This window comes from Sinocyclocheilus grahami, unplaced genomic scaffold (genome assembly GCF_001515645.1).
Source record: "Sinocyclocheilus grahami isolate Dianchi unplaced genomic scaffold, SAMN03320097.WGS_v1.1 scaffold37.1, whole genome shotgun sequence".
In the NCBI taxonomy this organism is placed as follows: Eukaryota; Metazoa; Chordata; class Actinopteri; order Cypriniformes; family Cyprinidae; genus Sinocyclocheilus; species Sinocyclocheilus grahami.
In genome coordinates, this window is record NW_015505216.1 from 1,064,464 (window position 1) to 1,083,472 (window position 19,009).

Below are 19,009 nucleotides of genomic sequence, written 5' to 3' on the forward strand. Positions count from 1 at the left end.
TAATTAAATGTAGGCTTTTAAAAATAAGCATTACTTTAAATATATATATATATATATATACATATAATATATAATATAATATAATATAATATATATATTATTTTGGACTATTTTGTCATTTGTATTTTGCTGGACAAAAAAAAATCTCACTGTAAAATCTCACTGGATTATTACAATTAATGGCAAAATGAATGTTTGGAAATGCAAACTGATATTTCCTACTGACACACAACAGCAAAATATAGAAATAACTGACTTAAAACCATTTTTTAGCTGGTGGAAATACTAGTGTTCTAATCATTTTGGCCACCACTGTACAAGAAAAGGATTCAAAATATTGAAGTGTGCATATCTGTGTGGTGAACTTCTCCAGAAGGACCCGATCAAAACCATAAAGCCCATCAAAACCCAGCTCTGTCTTTCTCTCTGTCTCTCTCTCCCTTTCCACTCCTCCTTCTCTCATTAAAATAGTGAGCTCTGTTTTCTAATTAAATCCCACTTGAAAAGTCTAAAAAGTCAGATGTAGATTGATTCAATTTAATGATAATTATCGTTATAATGAGTTTATTTTATATAGTGCCTTTAAAAAGAATAAACTCAAGGTCACTTTACAATAATATAGCAAATAAACATGACAGCAAATAAATGACACAGATAAACATATAATACATAATGAGAATCAGATCATACAATCAGGATCATCCAGTCAGGGATCAGATCAAACAGTCAGGAATCAGAGAAACAAGCCTTATGCATTTGCATTTCTGAATAGGCTCTTTTGCTCAAAAAATAAATTAATTGGCAAAAACCAGCCCCCTCTTTATTACCTAAATTGGCCCTCTAGCGATTAAAAAAATGCATCCTGCGTAAGAACATTGTTTTCTAGTTAGCATGACCTTATCATCCCCTGCTGGTGTATGCTACAACTGCATGCAAGGAACATTTTTCTCCATTGGTTGCTATTCTAAAAAAATCTGTTTTGATGAAACAAAATGTTTTGTGGGAAGAAATGTCCAGTAACTGGACACAGGTTTGCAATGGCTGTACATCATGTGAGCCACAGACCTTTTATAACAGGTTGAACAAACAAAAGACTAAACTAAAACTGACTCAATTACAAGTTTAGGCAAGGCTTTTAGTAGGAGGATGGCTAGATAACAGGACGACAGTAGTAGCGTGATTTTTCCCAAAAGCCTTGCCCTGCAGCCAGTTCTAAAGATTTCATTGACTGTGTCAATCACAGTGCTAATAAACAAATACTAACCCCTACATAAACCCTAACCCTACCCTTGGTATAGCGTTGTTAGCAAATCCTACCTTAGTGGTAAACATGGCCTTGTCCCAACTTTTTTGAGATGTGTTGATGCCATGAAATTTAAAATCAACTTATTTTCCCCTTAAAATTATACATTTTCTCAGTTTAAACATTTGATATGTCATCTATGTTGTATTCTGAATAAAATATTGAAATTTGAAACTTCCACATCATTGCATTCTGTTTTTATTCACAATTTGTACAGTGTCCCAACTTTTTTGGAATCGGGTTTGTACTTTACATACTTCACCAGGAAGACAGAGCATAGAAAATCATGAAAACCAGTCTGGAATACAGTTACAGTGTCATCAATGGACATTAATAACATGACATTAATTATGCATTTGGCAGATACTATCAGAAGTAACTTACAGTGGATTCGGATATTGTCATTTATTACTTCAGTTCATGCATTCAAGCCCACAATATTGGCATTGCCAATTGTTCGAGCTACAGGAACCCCAACCAATCACATACCATTCACTACTACAAAGTCTATCATTATGATGTTTGTATTACAGTTGTCGTCCTGTCACTGCAGACAAACTGCAGTACCTGTGGTTTAAGTGTGAACGTGGAAATTCCACCTGCAGTAGGACCCTGTTGCTTCCTGCTGAAATACTCACAATTGATGATTTCTCCCAATATGCAAACATTTATAACAGATTTGTTGTTCTTGTGTTCTTGTGACAGGTTTGGATGAGTAAGGCCAAAACGCACAAGATCTAGTATCTTCAATGCTAATTAATAAATGGTGTTACCACTTCTGTTGTATCAGAAATAAACTGCTGCAGAAAAAGTTAAGTGCTATGCAAAATGTAATGAGTAATTGCATTATTCATCACAAATGTATTGGAGTAAAGAGAACAAATTCAAAAATGTAAAGTAGAGAGTAAAAGTTGCTAATATCTTTGATATTCAAAAAGATAATTAAGTACAGCAACTAATTACATTTACTCGAATACTTTACCACAGGTTAGCTATATTTTATAAATGATAAGATACAGATATTTTCAAATGTTGCTACACAAATACTTTCAAATTCTCAGAGAAATAATGAATTCCTTAATTCAACTTGAACCTATCATTTAGTAATAATTAAATTTGGATAGCAACTCAAAGATCAGTAACAAAGATGACATTTAAAAGTTGTGAAAATACAATTCAGTGAGAAATACAATTCATCCATGTAATATGCAAGGTACTCGGGCAAATTGCTACCCCTTTCACCCAGTGTTGTTTTCAGGAACTGTCTTTTGTTCATTTAGTTTTCATTATCATGGACTTTTAGTTTTAGTTTTGTTTTATTTATTGTCGTCTTTGTCGCCAATTCATTTGATCATCACACCTGTGAGTCTTTAAGTTTGTTATCTCAGTGTATAAGTTCCTTTGTTTCCTCAGTTCATTGTCGGTTGTTGTTTGTGTATACACTGTTACATTGGCTTGGAAACAACTCTCTCCTTTGCTTTCTCTAATCCATGTGGATTCTGGTGCGCACAATAAAATCAAACGCCAGAGTGACCAGTGATATATGTAATACTAATTAAAGAAAATAGTTAGTTTGAAACATTCCTATAATACAATTATTTATATTTCTTTTTTTAATGTTACCACCAAATCAGCCCAGTCCATTTTTGAATATCTCTGTAGAATAAACAATCATTTTTCTCACTTACTTTGATTTACTCTATGATATACCAAACACAATTTGACTAAACTAACAACACACAAACAATTGTACTCTTCAGAATGTTATTTAAGACATTGAGTGATCATTAACAGGGAAGGCTGGAAAAATAAAATGAATCTCTGTGTTCTGACTTCTCCAAAGGCTAAGTGGAGTCAATCAAGCAAATGCGACTGTGGTTTGGTAAGCATAAGTGACCTGCCCTGTAAATAAAGGCACACAAAGCCTGGTTACAGACAAATCTGTTCTTTTCACCAAATTTTTTTTTTTAATAAATAAATAACAATTTAAAAAAAAAATGGCAATACAGAGATGCACAAAGCTGGAAAAACCTGGATATTCATGAATTCATAATCTGTCTACAAATGCAGAAAATTCTGGACTGTTGCTACTCTACCAACACTGCGCAAAAAAAAAAGTCACATTTTTTTAAAAGTTGTAAATCTAGTTCGAATGACAAATGGAGCTCAAGCGTAGTTCAGGCAGACCACGGCGTGACAGCCAGCATCAGCTGACGCTCAGCTAATTGAAACTCCTCTCACTACAGTTAAATAAGATATATAAGTTAATCCGTACTCACACTCAGACATGCGCTTACCCTCCTCCATCCCCAACTCCTCCTTATGCAGGCACATGATCACTTAGCGTCTTGTCCACGAAAATAATCTATCAGCTAATCGTTGCTTAATCTTGTCCAGTCTCATTTACAGACCTGCATCACTTCTGCATGGATTTTATATATTTTGCATATTAAAAAATGGTAATTGCATTAGGCTTGGGGGGCTTTCAAACCTCAGTGATGTTTGTTTGTGGACAGAATCTGAACCCTTCAGAGCAAAGCCTGCCGCCAAAATAATGTTCAGGGCCTCTATAATAATCTTAATCAAACAGAGTGGTCCTGACTGAAATAAAGATTATTGGAGTGTTTTACAAGAAAATACTAGCATAACAGCAAAACACCACCAGAAAACTCTACAAAGTAAAGTTTTTGTTCATATGTCCACTATTAGAATGTCTGAACTGAACTGAACAAGAATGGGGTGCATGAAAGGAAACCACTGTCGTGGTTTAGACATGTCTCATGTTTGCCCACAACCACCTAGATGCTCAAAATGATTATATGCACTTTCATCAATTGCTGAAAGAAAATTAATTCAACCAAAGTCAAAAGACAAGTGAACCTAAAGTGCACTAATCACCAACACTAATAACCATAATGATGACTTCAAACAGACTTCAACAACATGTATGCATGTACCACACAAAAGAAAAATTGTTTATGTAAAGTAAACATTGTGATGATGCTTTTGGTCTTGTTTAAAGGGATACTCCACCCCAAAATGGAAATGTTGTCATTAATCACTTACCCCCATGTAATTCCAAACCCGTAAAAGCTTTGTTCGTCTTCAGAACACAATTTAAGATATTTGGGATGAAAACCAGGAGGCTTGTGACTGTCCCATTGAATGCCAAGAAAATTACACTGTCAAGGTCCAGAAAAGTACGAAAGACATGGTCAGAATAGTCCATCTGCCATCAGTGGTTCAACCGTAACGTTATGAAGCGACGAGAATACTTTTTGTACGTGAAGAAAACAAAAATAACGACTTTATTCAACAATTTGTCTCCTCTGTGTCTCTCTGCATCACCGTAGCGCCATTTTGGAGAATAACCACAGAACGCAAGCAGCGTACGCTATTCTGTGTCAGCCGCGCTGCACGGATGCGCTGTTTTCGTTCAATTCAAAGTGTAAATACACGTAGAAAACGTATCCTCCTCTGGTGAGATATTGATTTCACTTGCAGTTGATTTCATCTAAGGCTGTGTCTGTGAGTCAATTGTAGTTGTGCCGTCTCTTCTCTTTTTTGTGTTCTTCTTCTTCCTCTTATTTTCAGACTGTATTGATTGTATTATAACTGAATTAGAATACCATAAATTCAACTTAAAGGGATAGTTCACCCAAAAACGAAAATTTGCTGTTAATTTACTCACCCTCAGGCCATCTAAGATGTAGGTGACTTTTTCTTCAGCAGAACAGTAAAGAAGATTTTTAGTTTTCCTTGGCAATTCATACAATGCACGTCTATGGCTGCCAGTTTTTGCGTGTCAAAAACAAAAGCCAAACCAAATTGACCAAATCAATACCTGTGGCTCCTGACGATACATTAAAGTGTTTTGAAGTGAAACGATCGGTCTGTGTAAGAAAATGAACATTATTTACAACATTATTACCTTTAATCCACAGCCTGGACAAACGGTTGAACACTATCCCCTGGTTTCACAGAGAAGGCTTAAGCTAGTCCCAGACTAAACTGCATGTTTGAGCTGTCTCAACTGAAAATATCTTGCTCTGACATATCTTAAAATATGTCAGTGTCATTGTTCTGTGTCAAGATGTACACCTGTAATGTTTTCTTCTAAGGCATTTTTGTAAAAGTCGCTTAAATATCTTAATTTAACTGAGATTAGTCCTGGCTTAAGCTAAACCCCATTTGTGAAACCGGGCCTATATTTTAAACAATGCAATTATTTACTTCTTTTCAATCTCACCTCTTTGATTTCCAAATGAAGAACTGGTTATACACATTTCTCAATAATGAGTGCTATTTATTTTATTTTTTTGACACTGTGTACAACAGCGGTCAATCATTTTTTTTCTACTGTATACACTGAGCACATCCTTTTTTGAAATGTTTTGTCCCTCAAACTCCCACTAGCAAACCACAAACCATAAACCATATTGCTCACCTTCACAGTACAATCAGTTGATTTTGAGACACATTCAGTCTGTGTAAAGAACTTGTCACACAAGATGTAACTACTGGAAGATAAGTGTTCTCTTGTCATTTATTAAATCAAACTTTTAATTAATGTCTTAATTGGTGTGTTATTTAAAAATAATTGAGTGTAAAGAAAATATACTCAAATAGATCTCACAAACATTTTAAACAGCCAATGCACAGAGTCAAAAAGCAGAGCAGACACAAGTGTCATGAATTCTTTGGTGATACATAATATAACATTTTACTTCCAGTTAGCAGCATTCACACATGGATCTGAAGTTTAGTTCTCCTCACAAAGTATTCATTACTGACCGTGCAAATTTAAAACATACAATGGGGGCATACAAATGCACTGACATGATTCTAGAGGTGGGATGCTGGTTATAGTGCTATACTGTAATATATTGCTGATCTAATCAGCTAAATGCGACTGCAAGGCATTAGGATATTATAAATATTAATATCATGGATTTCTGCATAGCTGCTTTGATACAAAAACTTGATATAGGATATATGTTACATTTGAGTGAATAGACATTAAAATGTCATTGGTGAAGATGCATTGCTTACTTGGTCATATGTGACCCTGGAGCACAAAACCAGTCTTAAGTCGCTGGGGTATATTTGTAGCAACAAATATTGTCCTATCCTAACAAACCATACACCAATGGAAAGCTTATTTATTCAGCTTTCAGGTGATGTATAAATCTCAATTTCAAAAAAATTGACCATTATGACTGGTTTTGTGGTCCAGGGTCACATATGAATAATGGTGCATGAATGTATGTTTTATATCGTAAAAGTACTACAATATTGTCACAATATGACATGAAAGCACATATAAGTAAATTGTTTAAAAATGCAAGTTATAAAAATGAAAACTGAAGTATACATTTTTTTTTATTCGTGGATCTTTGCATGAACCTCAGATGCTCATAGTGCACTGGATGAACTGTGAAAAGAGATACAAGAAAGAAATTAATCTATACCAGTAAGACCTTCAAATGCAATCATTTTACACATCTGCATTACCTAATGACAGATAATTCAAAGTAATTCGATTTTTAGAATGTATAGAATAAAACAATGGCAACTGCAATAGGATAAAAGACACCAATGTTCAATAAGTAATAGCATTAATTGAATAAATATATTAATAAACAAACAATTCCTCTGCCAAGTAATTTTGCAAAGCAGCACAATTTGGGTCTCACGGCACATGACTACTTAAGGACTGCATAAACATTTAACTGGAGCATTTAAAGGGTCATTTAAAGTTACATTTAAAGTGAGTAATGTATGAATTGAAATACAACACTATAAATGTATATACTGTATAAATTCACATATTAGAGGCTTGCATTATAAATGCATATGAAAACCATAAATTCAACTTAATATCTGGATGAACTATACATTTTAAATCATGTGAATCTTACCTATTTGATCCAACAAATTACTTTTTTTTCATTGGTTATGCACATTTATTAATAATGAGTGCACTTTTGTTTCACCCTGTGTACAACAGCAGTGTATCTATGGACTGTGTGAATCTTTTCCGCAGCATACATTGACCACATCCTTTTCGTGAAATGCTTTGTCCCTCAAACTTCCATCAGCAAACCTACAATCCATTTTGTACACCTTCAATTAGCTGATTTTGAGACATGCATGAATTTTTAGTGGTTTTAATGGCCTGAGAGCACAGCATAAGCAATGTGGAGCTGGTGAGTTTTATAGCAAAGTTTTGTTCCTACCAACAGCAAATTATTAGTATAAAATTTCACCAATATCACATCAAATACTCTTTCTGTGGTCCCCCATCCAGTGAGTTACTACTGTAACTGAGGTCCACTATTAGCCTTTGTCCAATCATTCTGATGATTACTGAAAAATTATTATTTTGTCTTTTGTTTTATTTGAGCTATCACATGTAAAAAAAAAAAAATAAAAAAAAAACATTCTCTTGCCCTAAGTAACATGTAATGTTTTGAGGACTTACATCATCATATTGAAATGTTGCCACTCCCTGTTGTGCCTGGTCCCTCTTTCTGAACACATCTGATCATGAGACAGTTTTACAGTAAAAACATTAATATTTTTCACATAATTAGTTTAGTCAATTTAATTAATCAATCACTTAATTTAAATGATGCTGGTGAAAGTCAAATTATCATTAGGTCAATCTGGAACACCGAAACTGTAAAAATCACAGACAGACAGACAGAAAGGTCGCAGATTACACTAAAGCCTGTTGCATATATTCTGTGAGCATATGTATAATTTCAGATTATTAACAACAGAAAATCAGGAAATGAATTGAAACGGTCAACACTCTGCATGTTGAGGCTCTATTTTAAAGGGGTCATATGATGCGATTTCAAATTTTCCTTTCTCTTTGGAGTGTTACAAGCTCTTGGTGCATAAAGAAGATCTGGAAAGTTACAAAGACTAAAGTCTCAAATCCAAAGAGATATTCTTTATAAAAGTTAAGAGTCAGCCAACGCCTACCTAAAACGGCTCGTTCTAACACGCCCCCACATATCTACATCACTATGTGGAAATATTAGCATAATGCCACCCAAATGTGCACGCAAAGAAAGAAGGCGTGGTTTCAGGAACAGCAGTAGTGTTGAAGCAGCCATGTCAGGGAGACGCTGTGTTTCAGTGCGAAAGCAAAAGCACTTTATTTGGCCTTCCGGAAGTAGATGCGATTAGGAATCATTGGTTAAGATTTATTTACAACAGAACAGCACAACCCAGATGTTCGAATTTGTGCAACGCATTTTATGGACGACAGTTTTTTGAACCTAGAAGAGTACAAGGCTCGCTGTGCACAAAGGCCATTTCTGAAAAAAAAAAAAAAAAAAAAAAAGGTCAATTCTGACTTTGCTATGACAATCTGGCGCTTCTGAATCAGCGACTGTAAGTATGTTTTGTTACTAGTTTAAGTATTTGCTATTGACTGTTCAAATGCAGAGTTTTGCGCAGCGCAGAGTAACGCGTCGTGTGTGTGTGTGTGTGTGTGTGAGGGGAACAGGGTCACATCACAGGAGAGTGAACTGCCTGTCAGAAATCATAGCACATCAGCTGTCTTAACTGCGGCTTGTGTACTGCATCATCACTGTGTTTGTCACGCGACAGACACAATTTCGGGCTTGAACTGATGGTAAAACTAACGACATTATTAACTGTCTTGATATTTACTTTGAAAGCTGAAGCTCGCGATTATGGTAAGGGGCGTTACATTTCCGACGCGGGCTTGTGGTGTTCGGCCAATCACAATGCACTGGGTCAGCTGGCCAATCAGAGCAGACTGTGCTATTCAAAGAAGGGGGCTTTGTTGAAAACGACGTGTTTGAGAGAGGCGGGGCATAGAGGACCTACAATAATGTACAGTATTTGAAAAATAATGTGTTTTTTTGAACATTAAAGCATGTCAACTTATTCTGTTACACCAAATACACAAAATAATGATCTTTAAAATAGCATCATATGACCCCTTTAAGGGTTGTCCTTCTATTCATGTACACACGATTTCATGAGGATCAAGTTTATAGTAGTTTTCAATTACACCCTCCCAAAAAACATATATATTTTTTTCATTATTTAAGAAAATATTCAGAGCAATAACCTAGAAATAACTTTTTTTCTGTCAGAAAACTGACACAATATGTGGAACAGGCATAATTCAACCTAATAGCTGACTAAATGGAAAGCTCCATTTACAATCAGAATTTAAGAAGACAAAAAAAAATCATTAAGATTTTTTTCATACTTACCAGTCAAGCTCCTCAGTTTGACACAGCAAGCGACATAATCATCAAATGAGATCTTCCCATTAGAGCTGTAACGCTTAATTATGCAGTTCATGGCCTGAGGACTCAGCCTGTACCCTGCAAACATGACACACCGAGATCTTAAAAAAAACACATTCATGCACTTTATTCACATTCCATTTAAACCTCTTGCCAATAATTAGTCAGATGGAAATCAAATTGCATCAATGCTGTCCCCCACCCCCGTTTTGCTTTCTCGCCAGGAAGCACAAATAAAAGGCCCTACAGATAATTCCATTGTCTTTTTATTCATTTATCCACAGCACTGCTAAAGGAAATCCTTGGATCTAGCAGTTGTATAAACAATTGGCCTGAATTATTCAGACATCATAACCTTATTACTCATTAACTAAAGTCTTTAATATACCATTACCATAGATTTTCTATATGGTAATTCAGAACAGAATAAGCACTGGAAGAGGAGAGTTTCATTTCACAGGAACTCTTGGCTGCATTGTCACTGCTTTTTCAATAGCTCTCTGTTCAGCTCAAAGAAAGAATATGGATTGAAGTCGAGATGAATTGAGGACTATTTTCTTTAGTTTAGGGACCAATTCTCACTATTACCTAGTTGCTTATTGGCATGCATATTACTAGCATATTGGCTGTTTATTAGTACTTATAGAGCAAATATTAATGCCTTATTCTGCATGACCATATTTTAGTTCCCTTAACCCTGCCCCATACCTAAACTTATTAACTACCTTACTATTGAAATACTATTGAAATACAAATTAGGAGTTTAATTCTGCAAAAGTCTTAGTTAATAGTTAATGTTGAGAATTGGTCTCCAAACTAACCTCTCATGAGAAATCTGATACTGATTCTGAAGTTTTACCCATAGAGGAAACAGCCTGGCTCATTTCCTGTGGGTCGACTGTGCCACTCATGTCCCTGTCAATGCTCATGAAGTGCTGCTTCCAGCCACTGAGCACCGCCCACAACTCCTTAAACTCATTGAAGCCCATCGAGCAAGACATGTCTCTCTGATGAACAGCTAAGTTATGGAAAAAAAAAACAAGTTCAAGAAATGGACATAAGTCATTTAGAACCAGGGTTGGCGGGTTGGCATAGTAGTAAAGTCTAATACATTCAGTTTTGAAAATCGGTTTAGGTCTGAAATGTCTTCAGTGTAAGTGAGAAGGATACATCCAGCATGCTGATCATCAGTCTACATGTCTCAATGTTGAAAGCTGCAAGACAAAGAATGATTGTTACAAATCTGCAAATACTTTCAGTTTACAATTATGGGAAATTCTGCACATTCTGCATCACTATTAAATTAAGTTCAATCATGACAACTCTCGGAAGATTTAACATGGTGATGGATATGACAATGTTAATGCATTTGGTCTTGGCGGAACAGATCTGCTACGCTGCTGCTGAATTGCTGCTGCTGTTGGTTATTGCTGTAGTTGTAGATTATTGCTGCTGCTGCAAGCAAATACAGGAACTTGCTACTGCCAATGCATATGGCGATACGGTGCCATGAGTATTTAAGACATACTGCTGCTGCACAAATAGCACATAAAATAACCCGTAGCAGATCTACACAGGTGGAGCTGGGGAAGGTGGAGGATTTCAGAGAAACTCTGAAAGCGCGCTGCAGGAATCTCTAGTGAATGCTAGCCAGCCATATAAATGCTTGGCAGTAAGCTCATTGGCTGCATATGCAGCATGAACCAATCAGCTTGTGCTCTAAATATCATCGGTTACGTTAACAACCCGTCGCCTGCGCCATCTAGAGTTTCATGACTGAACTATATATATAAACCTTCTTACGTCTGTAGCCACCAGAGAAGTTGGCCTGACTCAAACAAGTTTGAAGTTCTTCTGCAGATATCTGGCCATCCTAAACAAAAACATATACCTATATTTATAACATCAATAACTACATAATATTCATATCAGAGAAAAATGCATTCATGATTGTTCAGCAGAATGAAACAAGAAGTAGCATGTAATGAATTTAAACTTTCTATGAGAAAGACTGATGTGTATAGGCTAATCTCAGCAGAATTTCTATGCAATAACTTTTGAAGAAATGAAACACCCTCTTACTTGACCAGCGACTGCAGTGAAGTATCCATACAGAGGGTCCTGCTGCTGTCCAGGGAATCCACCTGGATACTACAGACGAAGGGGAAAGAAGTTGATTTTAGTGCCATTGTAAATGCTGGTAAATAGGGAGAGGCACATTCTTATTAGAGAGATGTTTTATTATTTTTTATTTTTTGGAAATGCCGAAATGCAAGATGATTCATCGATATGTGTCTAATTTTTCCTCAGAAAAATATATATATACTAAATTTTAAAAGCATATTTCTGCTATAAGTTTAATTTGTATACCTAGGAGAACACTATACTGTACTGTTTTTTACACAAATTTTTTTTAAATATGGTACAGTAAAAACTTGTTAATTGCTTGATTTTAAGTTACCTTACCTTAAGTACCTTAAGTAAATGGTTTAACATCACATCATGTAATTTTACTGTAAAACACTGTCAAATGTATGGTTTTTAGCAAGTTACAATGAATTACTGAATAATTTAAGTTGACAAACATGACATGATTGTTTTATAAATATAATGCAAGATGATTCATCGATATGTGTCAAATTTTTCCTCAGAAAAATATATATATACTGTAAATTTTAAAAGCATATTTCTGTTATAAGTTTAATTTGTATACCTAGGAGAACACTATACTGTACTGTTTTTTACACAATTTTTTTTTAAATATGGTACAGTAAAAACTTGTTAATTGCTTGATTTTAAGTTACCTTACCTTAAGTACCTTAAGTAAATGGTTTAACATCACATCATGTAATTTTACTGTAAAACACTGTCAAATGTATGGTTTTTAGCAAGTTACAATGAATTACTGAATAATTTAAGTTGACAAACATGACATGATTGTTTTATAAATATCATTTTGTTTATTCTTATTTTTTTTATGTATTCATTTTTTAATCAGTTTATGGTAGGGTGTTTTGTGTTACATTTTATGTTATTAATGTTTATTGCATTTTTGTAATGTTGTGTGTTACCCTGATGGCATTTTGTCTTTGTGTATTTGACCCTGTGCACTGTGCATACTATATATTTGAGAATCAGCTATGGCTTATGGACAGGACACTTAAGATGAAACTTCATCACGTGGTTGTCTATTTTACCATTTGTATTTTAACATTATATCATTTTATAAAATATCAATATGCCATCATGTAATACTTGAATCACTGTTTACTGTCACCACATTTTTACAGTGAATTTTTATTCATTTGTTTTTCAGGGTAGTGTTTAAATAACCCTGAACTTGACTGAACTCAATTTAAAGTATGGAGAAGAAGAAAAAAAAAGAAAGTCAAGTACCGGCAACTGTTTGGTTACCAACATTCTTAAAAAATATCTTCTTTTGTGTTCAAAAGAAGAAAGAAACTTTTGGAACATCTCGAGGGTGAATAAATGATGACAGAATTTTCATTTTTGGGTGAACGATCCCTTTAAGACTGAAGACCAGCTTTGAGTTTACATCATGCAAATAATACTGCAAAGTATACAGTACAGCACACTTATTCCAGGTTCAGTATGTGTCTACATAACCTTTGTTTACAGGTCTACACAAAGTATTAATACAAATATTTTTTACAAATTTAGTTAATAACAATATCATTTAGAAAGCACATGCTAAAATGAAGCCTCTCTGCAAGAACTTTTTCATAATTAATAAAGCAGAACTGTATAGAACAGTGGACCGTGTGAACAGGAAGTGTCTCAAATGTGGTTTGTGATTTCCTCATGAGTTAACAAGTGTTACACCAACCGAATATTACCAATTAGTACTTTAGCTGGCACTTTTATTTTGACGTTAAAGGGGTCATATGATGCTATTTTAAAGATCATTATTTGGTGTATTTGGTGTAACAGAACATGTTGACATGCTTTAATGTTCAAAAAACACATTATTTTTCAAATACTGTACATTATTGTAGGTCCTCTATGCCCCGCCTCTCTCAAACGCTTCGTTTTCAACAAATCCCCCTCCTTTGACAAGCGCAGTCTGCTCTGATTGGCCAGCTGACCCAGTGCATTGTGATTGGTATTTGCAGGAAGGCCGACCTAGTGATATACTACAGTGATTTACAATCCTGGGCACACGTACAGCACTGCAAATTTTCTATGTCTTTCTTATTTAACACAATAAATGCAGATCACAAGCCCCATTAAGAGAGAACTGGACTGAGTGTGTCAGATAAGAGAAACAAATCAAATGCGCAATGCTGTGGGGTCAGGACTGGGGCCACTGATCTACAGTCGTGTCTCTGACACACCCAGTTCTGGGCAAGGCTTACTGTACTAATCTGCTGATTAAAACCAAGTGTGTTTAGACAGTAAACCAGAGGTAGGCAGACCAGCAACAATTACTTAAATGCCATATTTATTCTACCAACCCTTCAGGACAGCTTTAAACGCCATAGAACATATTAACACTTTCCTTTTTCAGCGCCTACTGTAAGATAAAGATCATAGCCATCGCCTAATAGACTACACCCTGTGGCAATTTAAACAACATTAAACAAGTTCCTGATCACACTATGTTAGCATAAGCATTGCTTGACATCAGGCTTTACCAAACGTTCTGTATAAAATTGTACAGCGTATGAATTCAGATAATGAACAGAGCACTGATAAATCCTACCCCGCCCGCAGCCGGTGCACCGTATCCCGAAAAATTCATTGTAAACGAGCGGTTTTTTCTTCTGGAGACTGCCCAAACCCGGACAAGTTGATGCTGCTTAAGTGTGTGGAATTTAATCTCCACCCTCTTCCGTAATGGGAGTGTTTTAGGCAAACCCAGGGTCTTTTCCCCCCCCTACTAACGTAAGATGATCTACTAGTACTCGCTATGGCAATAGATAAACGATCCAAATAAAAATAAATCCATTCTTTTGTCTTGAATCAACTGTGAAATGGATTTTAAAGCCTAGAAGCGAATGAAACTAATGCTTCTGGAAGACTGTTCAGAGTATACCGCGACACCTGCTGTCCAGTGAGTGCACAAATGCTGATATTTGCCATATATATAAAGCAAATCTCTGTAAAATGTGTATACTTTATATTTAGATGCTTATATTATCTTTAGTAGATAGGCTGTGCGTTGAACAAGGAGATAGCCTACTTGTGTAACTGAGGCAGGTGAATTGCGTATTTATAAGAATTTTAAAAACTTAGAAAAGTTTTGAGTAACACTTTAGTTTAGTGAACATATTATTAACTACACTGCAAAAAATGCTTTTCTAGCTTAGGTCTTTTGTCTTGTTTCCAGCCAAATTATCTAAAAATTCTTAAATCAAGAAGGATTTTCTAGACAAGTAAAGAAAAATAATCTTATTTCAAACAGAAAACAAGATTATTTTTCTTACCCCATTGGCAGATTATTTTGCTTGTTTCAAGCAAAAACTCACTTCAATTCTATTTGTTTTTTCTGAAGACAAGACCATTTTACTTGTCTAGAAAATCCTTCTTGATTTAAGAATTTTTAGATATTTTGGCTGGAAACAAGACAAAAGATCTAAGCTAGAAAAGCATTTTTTGCAGTGTAGTTGCTTTAGTTATCAGCAGTGTTGGGGGTAGCGCACTACAAGTAACGCGAGTTACGTAATCAGATTACTTTTTTCAAGTAACTAGTAAAGTAACGCATTACTTTTTAATTTACAAGATCATATCTGAGTTACTTTTCCCCCCCAATTTATTGATGGACAGCTCTCCTGTCCCCATGTTGAGAGAAATCAGACGTTACTGTAGTTCTAAAATAAATATGAATATGCATTAATTCAACTCACTCACAAAAAAAACACAGATTCAGTATTCCTCAAAATGAATACAAATAATGCAACTCCGAATATGATGCAAACCTGCAATAATTCAATGTTAAACAACACAAATATGCTTTATGTATTTAATCCCATTCTGTTTGCTTCTGACCTTCGATGATCCAGTTCAAACGCACTAATAAGCAAAAATGACTCTAGACAAACATTTGTGTCTTTTTTTATTGCTGACGTGTGTTGAAATGTCTTCTTCTGCATTCTACTGTACGGATGTAAATGCACTTTCTCTTCAGCCTGAGGCTGATTCATTCCACTTTTGGTTTGTAAAGGCTTTTATATTTGCCAAAAATCTAACTTTTTTATTTTAAAAACAAACAAGCAAGCCCTGTCCAGATTTAAAAAGTAACGCAAAAGTAACGTAACGCATTACTTTCCATAAAAAGTAACGTAATTAGTTACTTTTTTATGGAGTAACACAATATTGTAATGCATTACTTTTAAAAGTAACTTTCCCCAACACTGGTTATTAGCATACATATTACTAGCATGTTGGCTGCTTATTAGTAAATATAAAGCACATATTACTGCCTTATTCTGCATGACCCAACACCTAAACAGCAGCCGTCTTGCTTACTATTAATAATAATAATTTTCATATTGTTCTCTTTTTTTATTGAACAGTATCAATTTACACACTAAAATGGGGAACAATAAAATGCATATGACAAAATATACACTTTACCAATCACATCTCCATCATACATAAATGTCCATGTGTGTGTATATATATATATATATATATACATACAATAACATCAAACAAAACAAACATTCTTTAAACATTTCAGGGGGTTGCAAGGAGGGGGAAAAAAAGAAAAGAAAAAGAAAACCACATCAGGAGTGAATATGTGTTTTTTTTGTATATTTTTGGTATATATTATTTTATTAGTACTTTTATTTAATCATTTTATTTCGATTATGGTGTGAATATTAATTTGGTATGTAAGGTACCAATATTTCTAAAATAATCAGCAAAGAAAGAGCGCCCCCTGAAGGCAAGGGTGTCCAGTCGCACGCATTGCATTGAGGTATACAGACTGCTATGTAGTGTTGTGTACTTCACATTTGGACAACTGTAGTGTATCATCCGGGTATTCTGTGCATTCAGACAGTTCTAATAACGTGGACATGATGCCTACTACATATAGTGCCAAATGAGATAGGGTGTAGGGTGGTTGTGTACCGCTTTCCACACAGCCCGTAAACGTAGTGTATGCGCGACAAGGTTTGTTTTCTATCCGGAGAGCAGCGAACATGGACAGAAATGCAGTGGTTAAAGTGGGCGCGATGGCGAGCGTCACTATGTGCGCGCTGTTCGGCGGAGTCGTGCTCGCTCAGTACATTTTCACCAAAAAACAGAGAGCAGGGAAGAAAACCAAGATAATCGAGATGGTGAGTGCACATATTTCAAATTCTGTAACAGTTAATGGCTTTCACACCCCGTTTACCCAGCGAGCGGCGCATAAAGCGTTCCGAGGCTGTCAAGTTGAAGAGAAGTTGAATGTAACGGATGTGTTCGCGCTGAAGGGCCACTGCACTGAGGGCCCCCGGCGCGCGCCACTTCTCTCACACTATCAACGTATGTGGGATGTAGAGGTCATTAAGCACTCTCGAGCTGCGTTTATTCCAAGCGGCAACCTCCCGCTCTCTCTCGAAGCCAACAAGAAAGTGACTTAAACTGTAATTCATCAACTGGCCGCTAGAGGCGGGCTGCAAAAGGGAGTCAATCCCATAGACTCCCCATGTTAAAATGCCCAAATTTACAGCAGAAAAAAAAATGTTTTGGTCTATATAGCTAATTTTGCCCTTCATGACAACTGTGAGGGGGGTGAATGTTTTTTATAACGCATCCGTTAAAATTATATTAAGCCTTAAAATTCTGCATAATTAAGGGCGTGGCCACTTGAGTGACAGGTGGATTGCCGCTGCAGTCACCACCGTCGAGCTAGGTGGGCGTGGCTTCAGCAATCAGCTCCCGCCTTTTTGCCTATTTTCGATTATCCGGGAGTGACTCGCGGTGACGCGGCTGGCTCCGCCCACTTTGAGCTTCAAAAAGGCTCATCGGAACTCCACAGGTGACGTCACGGACACTGCGTCCATGTTTTTATACAGTCTATGGTTTATTCAGAATAAATACAGTTTCATGCTCATGTGTTGTATAGTGTCACTTTCAGTCGAACATCCCACGTGTTCTTTCTATCTAAAATATTTGTGAAGATTCATACTTTTATTACTTATTGTTTTATCGAATGACATTTTTTATAGCAATACTACAGTCACTACAGGCTTAATGCCATACTTAAAAAAATATGTACAGGTTCCCTAGATATGGCAACTGTACAGTAGTTACTACACTCATTATTTAGTAAATGTATTGCTTTAAGTATTTTGATGGAAAGGAGCACAGGTTCGCTAGATATGGCAACTGTACAGTAGTTACTACACTCATTATTTAGTAAATGTATTGCTTTAAGTATTTTGATGGAAAGGAGCTGGTTGCCATGGTAACTTTTCTGGCGAAACTCCCATCAGGGTTCAGCAGTTCCCACTTTTTCAGCGGCCTTGGCACCAGAAATGTTGTTTTCCTAAAGCCATGAACCAAATCAACCAGTCCAGCTATGAGGTAAATTTAGGGCTGGACGATATGGCCAAAATTTATATCACGATATATTTCTTACGATATAATTCCGATATCGATATGAACACTATTAAGAAAGCCTCATAAAAACGGCCAAGAACGGCCACAACAGATGTCTGTACCTACAAACTTATGAAAAAATAATTTGCCAACTCTATGAAACCTACTCCTATAAAACTACATAATATTTTAGGAAAAAAATGGCGCAAATAAATAAATAAATGTTCACCTTTTGTTGGTATTCAACCTTCATACAAACAAGAAATCTGAAATCACTGTCAAATAAATCTCAGACTCTCCTTATTAATAGTAATATTTTTTTTACTTCAAACTATAGGCTAACATACCAGTCAAAAGTTTTTGAACAGTAAGATTTTTAATGTTCAGCTGAGCTCCTTGAGGCGTGCCGTGGGCGGAGCTAAAGATTGACTAGCACTTGAGCTCCACTGCCAACAAAACACAGACATTTGATGTAGTTTCACATACCGTCTGCAGTTCTGAATCATGACCGGGATCTTTTATTGCTGGGACTGCTCCATCCTTCAGTATCAAACCATGTGCAAATCCAGCGTCGAACTGGGCCTTGTTTATAAAACGTTCATCAACAAACAAGACATATCGTATCGGCGAATATGCCATTTTTTTACAGAACATATAACGCCGATAAAATGCTTGAAATGGTGTAATTACTTAGTTTGTCCAGCAGAGCTCCATTGTTTGCTACTGGCGACCTGGATAAAACGCTTTTGAAGCTTAAGTCTATGGAAAACCATTGGAACTTTCAACGCCATATCTCCGTAACATCGCTGCGAATCCGCACCAAATTCGGGGATCCCTTCAGCTCGAGGAACCC

General features: G+C 35.8%; 2 protein-coding genes across 4 annotated transcripts in view; one reads left to right on the forward strand and one right to left on the reverse strand.

The window, feature by feature from the left end:
- Nucleotides 1-6,486: 6,486 nt before the first annotated feature.
- The window catches only part of LOC107581690 (sorcin-like), a 17,374-nt gene continuing 4,851 nt past the window's right edge, over nucleotides 6,487-19,009 (reverse strand). For 2 of the 3 annotated variants that reach the window (XM_016267311.1, XM_016267312.1), the window contains exons 3-9: nucleotides 11,686-11,754; nucleotides 11,407-11,476; nucleotides 10,774-10,817; nucleotides 10,463-10,610; nucleotides 9,568-9,681; nucleotides 7,788-7,846; nucleotides 6,487-6,737 (exon numbers count right to left, since the gene is read on the reverse strand). In XM_016267311.1, the coding sequence (XP_016122797.1) occupies nucleotides 6,711-6,737; nucleotides 7,788-7,846; nucleotides 9,568-9,681; nucleotides 10,463-10,610; nucleotides 10,774-10,817; nucleotides 11,407-11,476; nucleotides 11,686-11,754 (531 nt within the window). In that variant the 3' untranslated portion in view covers nucleotides 6,487-6,710. Of the gene's footprint in view, nucleotides 6,738-7,787; nucleotides 7,847-9,567; nucleotides 9,682-10,462; nucleotides 10,611-10,773; nucleotides 10,818-11,406; nucleotides 11,477-11,685; nucleotides 11,755-14,326; nucleotides 14,628-19,009 lie in introns of those variants that run through there. The other variant, XM_016267309.1, reaches the window with a different exon arrangement.
- The window catches only part of LOC107581689 (cytosolic 5'-nucleotidase 3-like), a 15,773-nt gene continuing 13,309 nt past the window's right edge, over nucleotides 16,546-19,009 (forward strand). Inside the window, exon 1 of the mRNA XM_016267308.1 lies at nucleotides 16,546-16,910. Within this exon, the coding sequence (XP_016122794.1) occupies nucleotides 16,773-16,910 (138 nt within the window). The 5' untranslated portion in view covers nucleotides 16,546-16,772. The remainder of the gene's footprint in view (nucleotides 16,911-19,009) is intronic.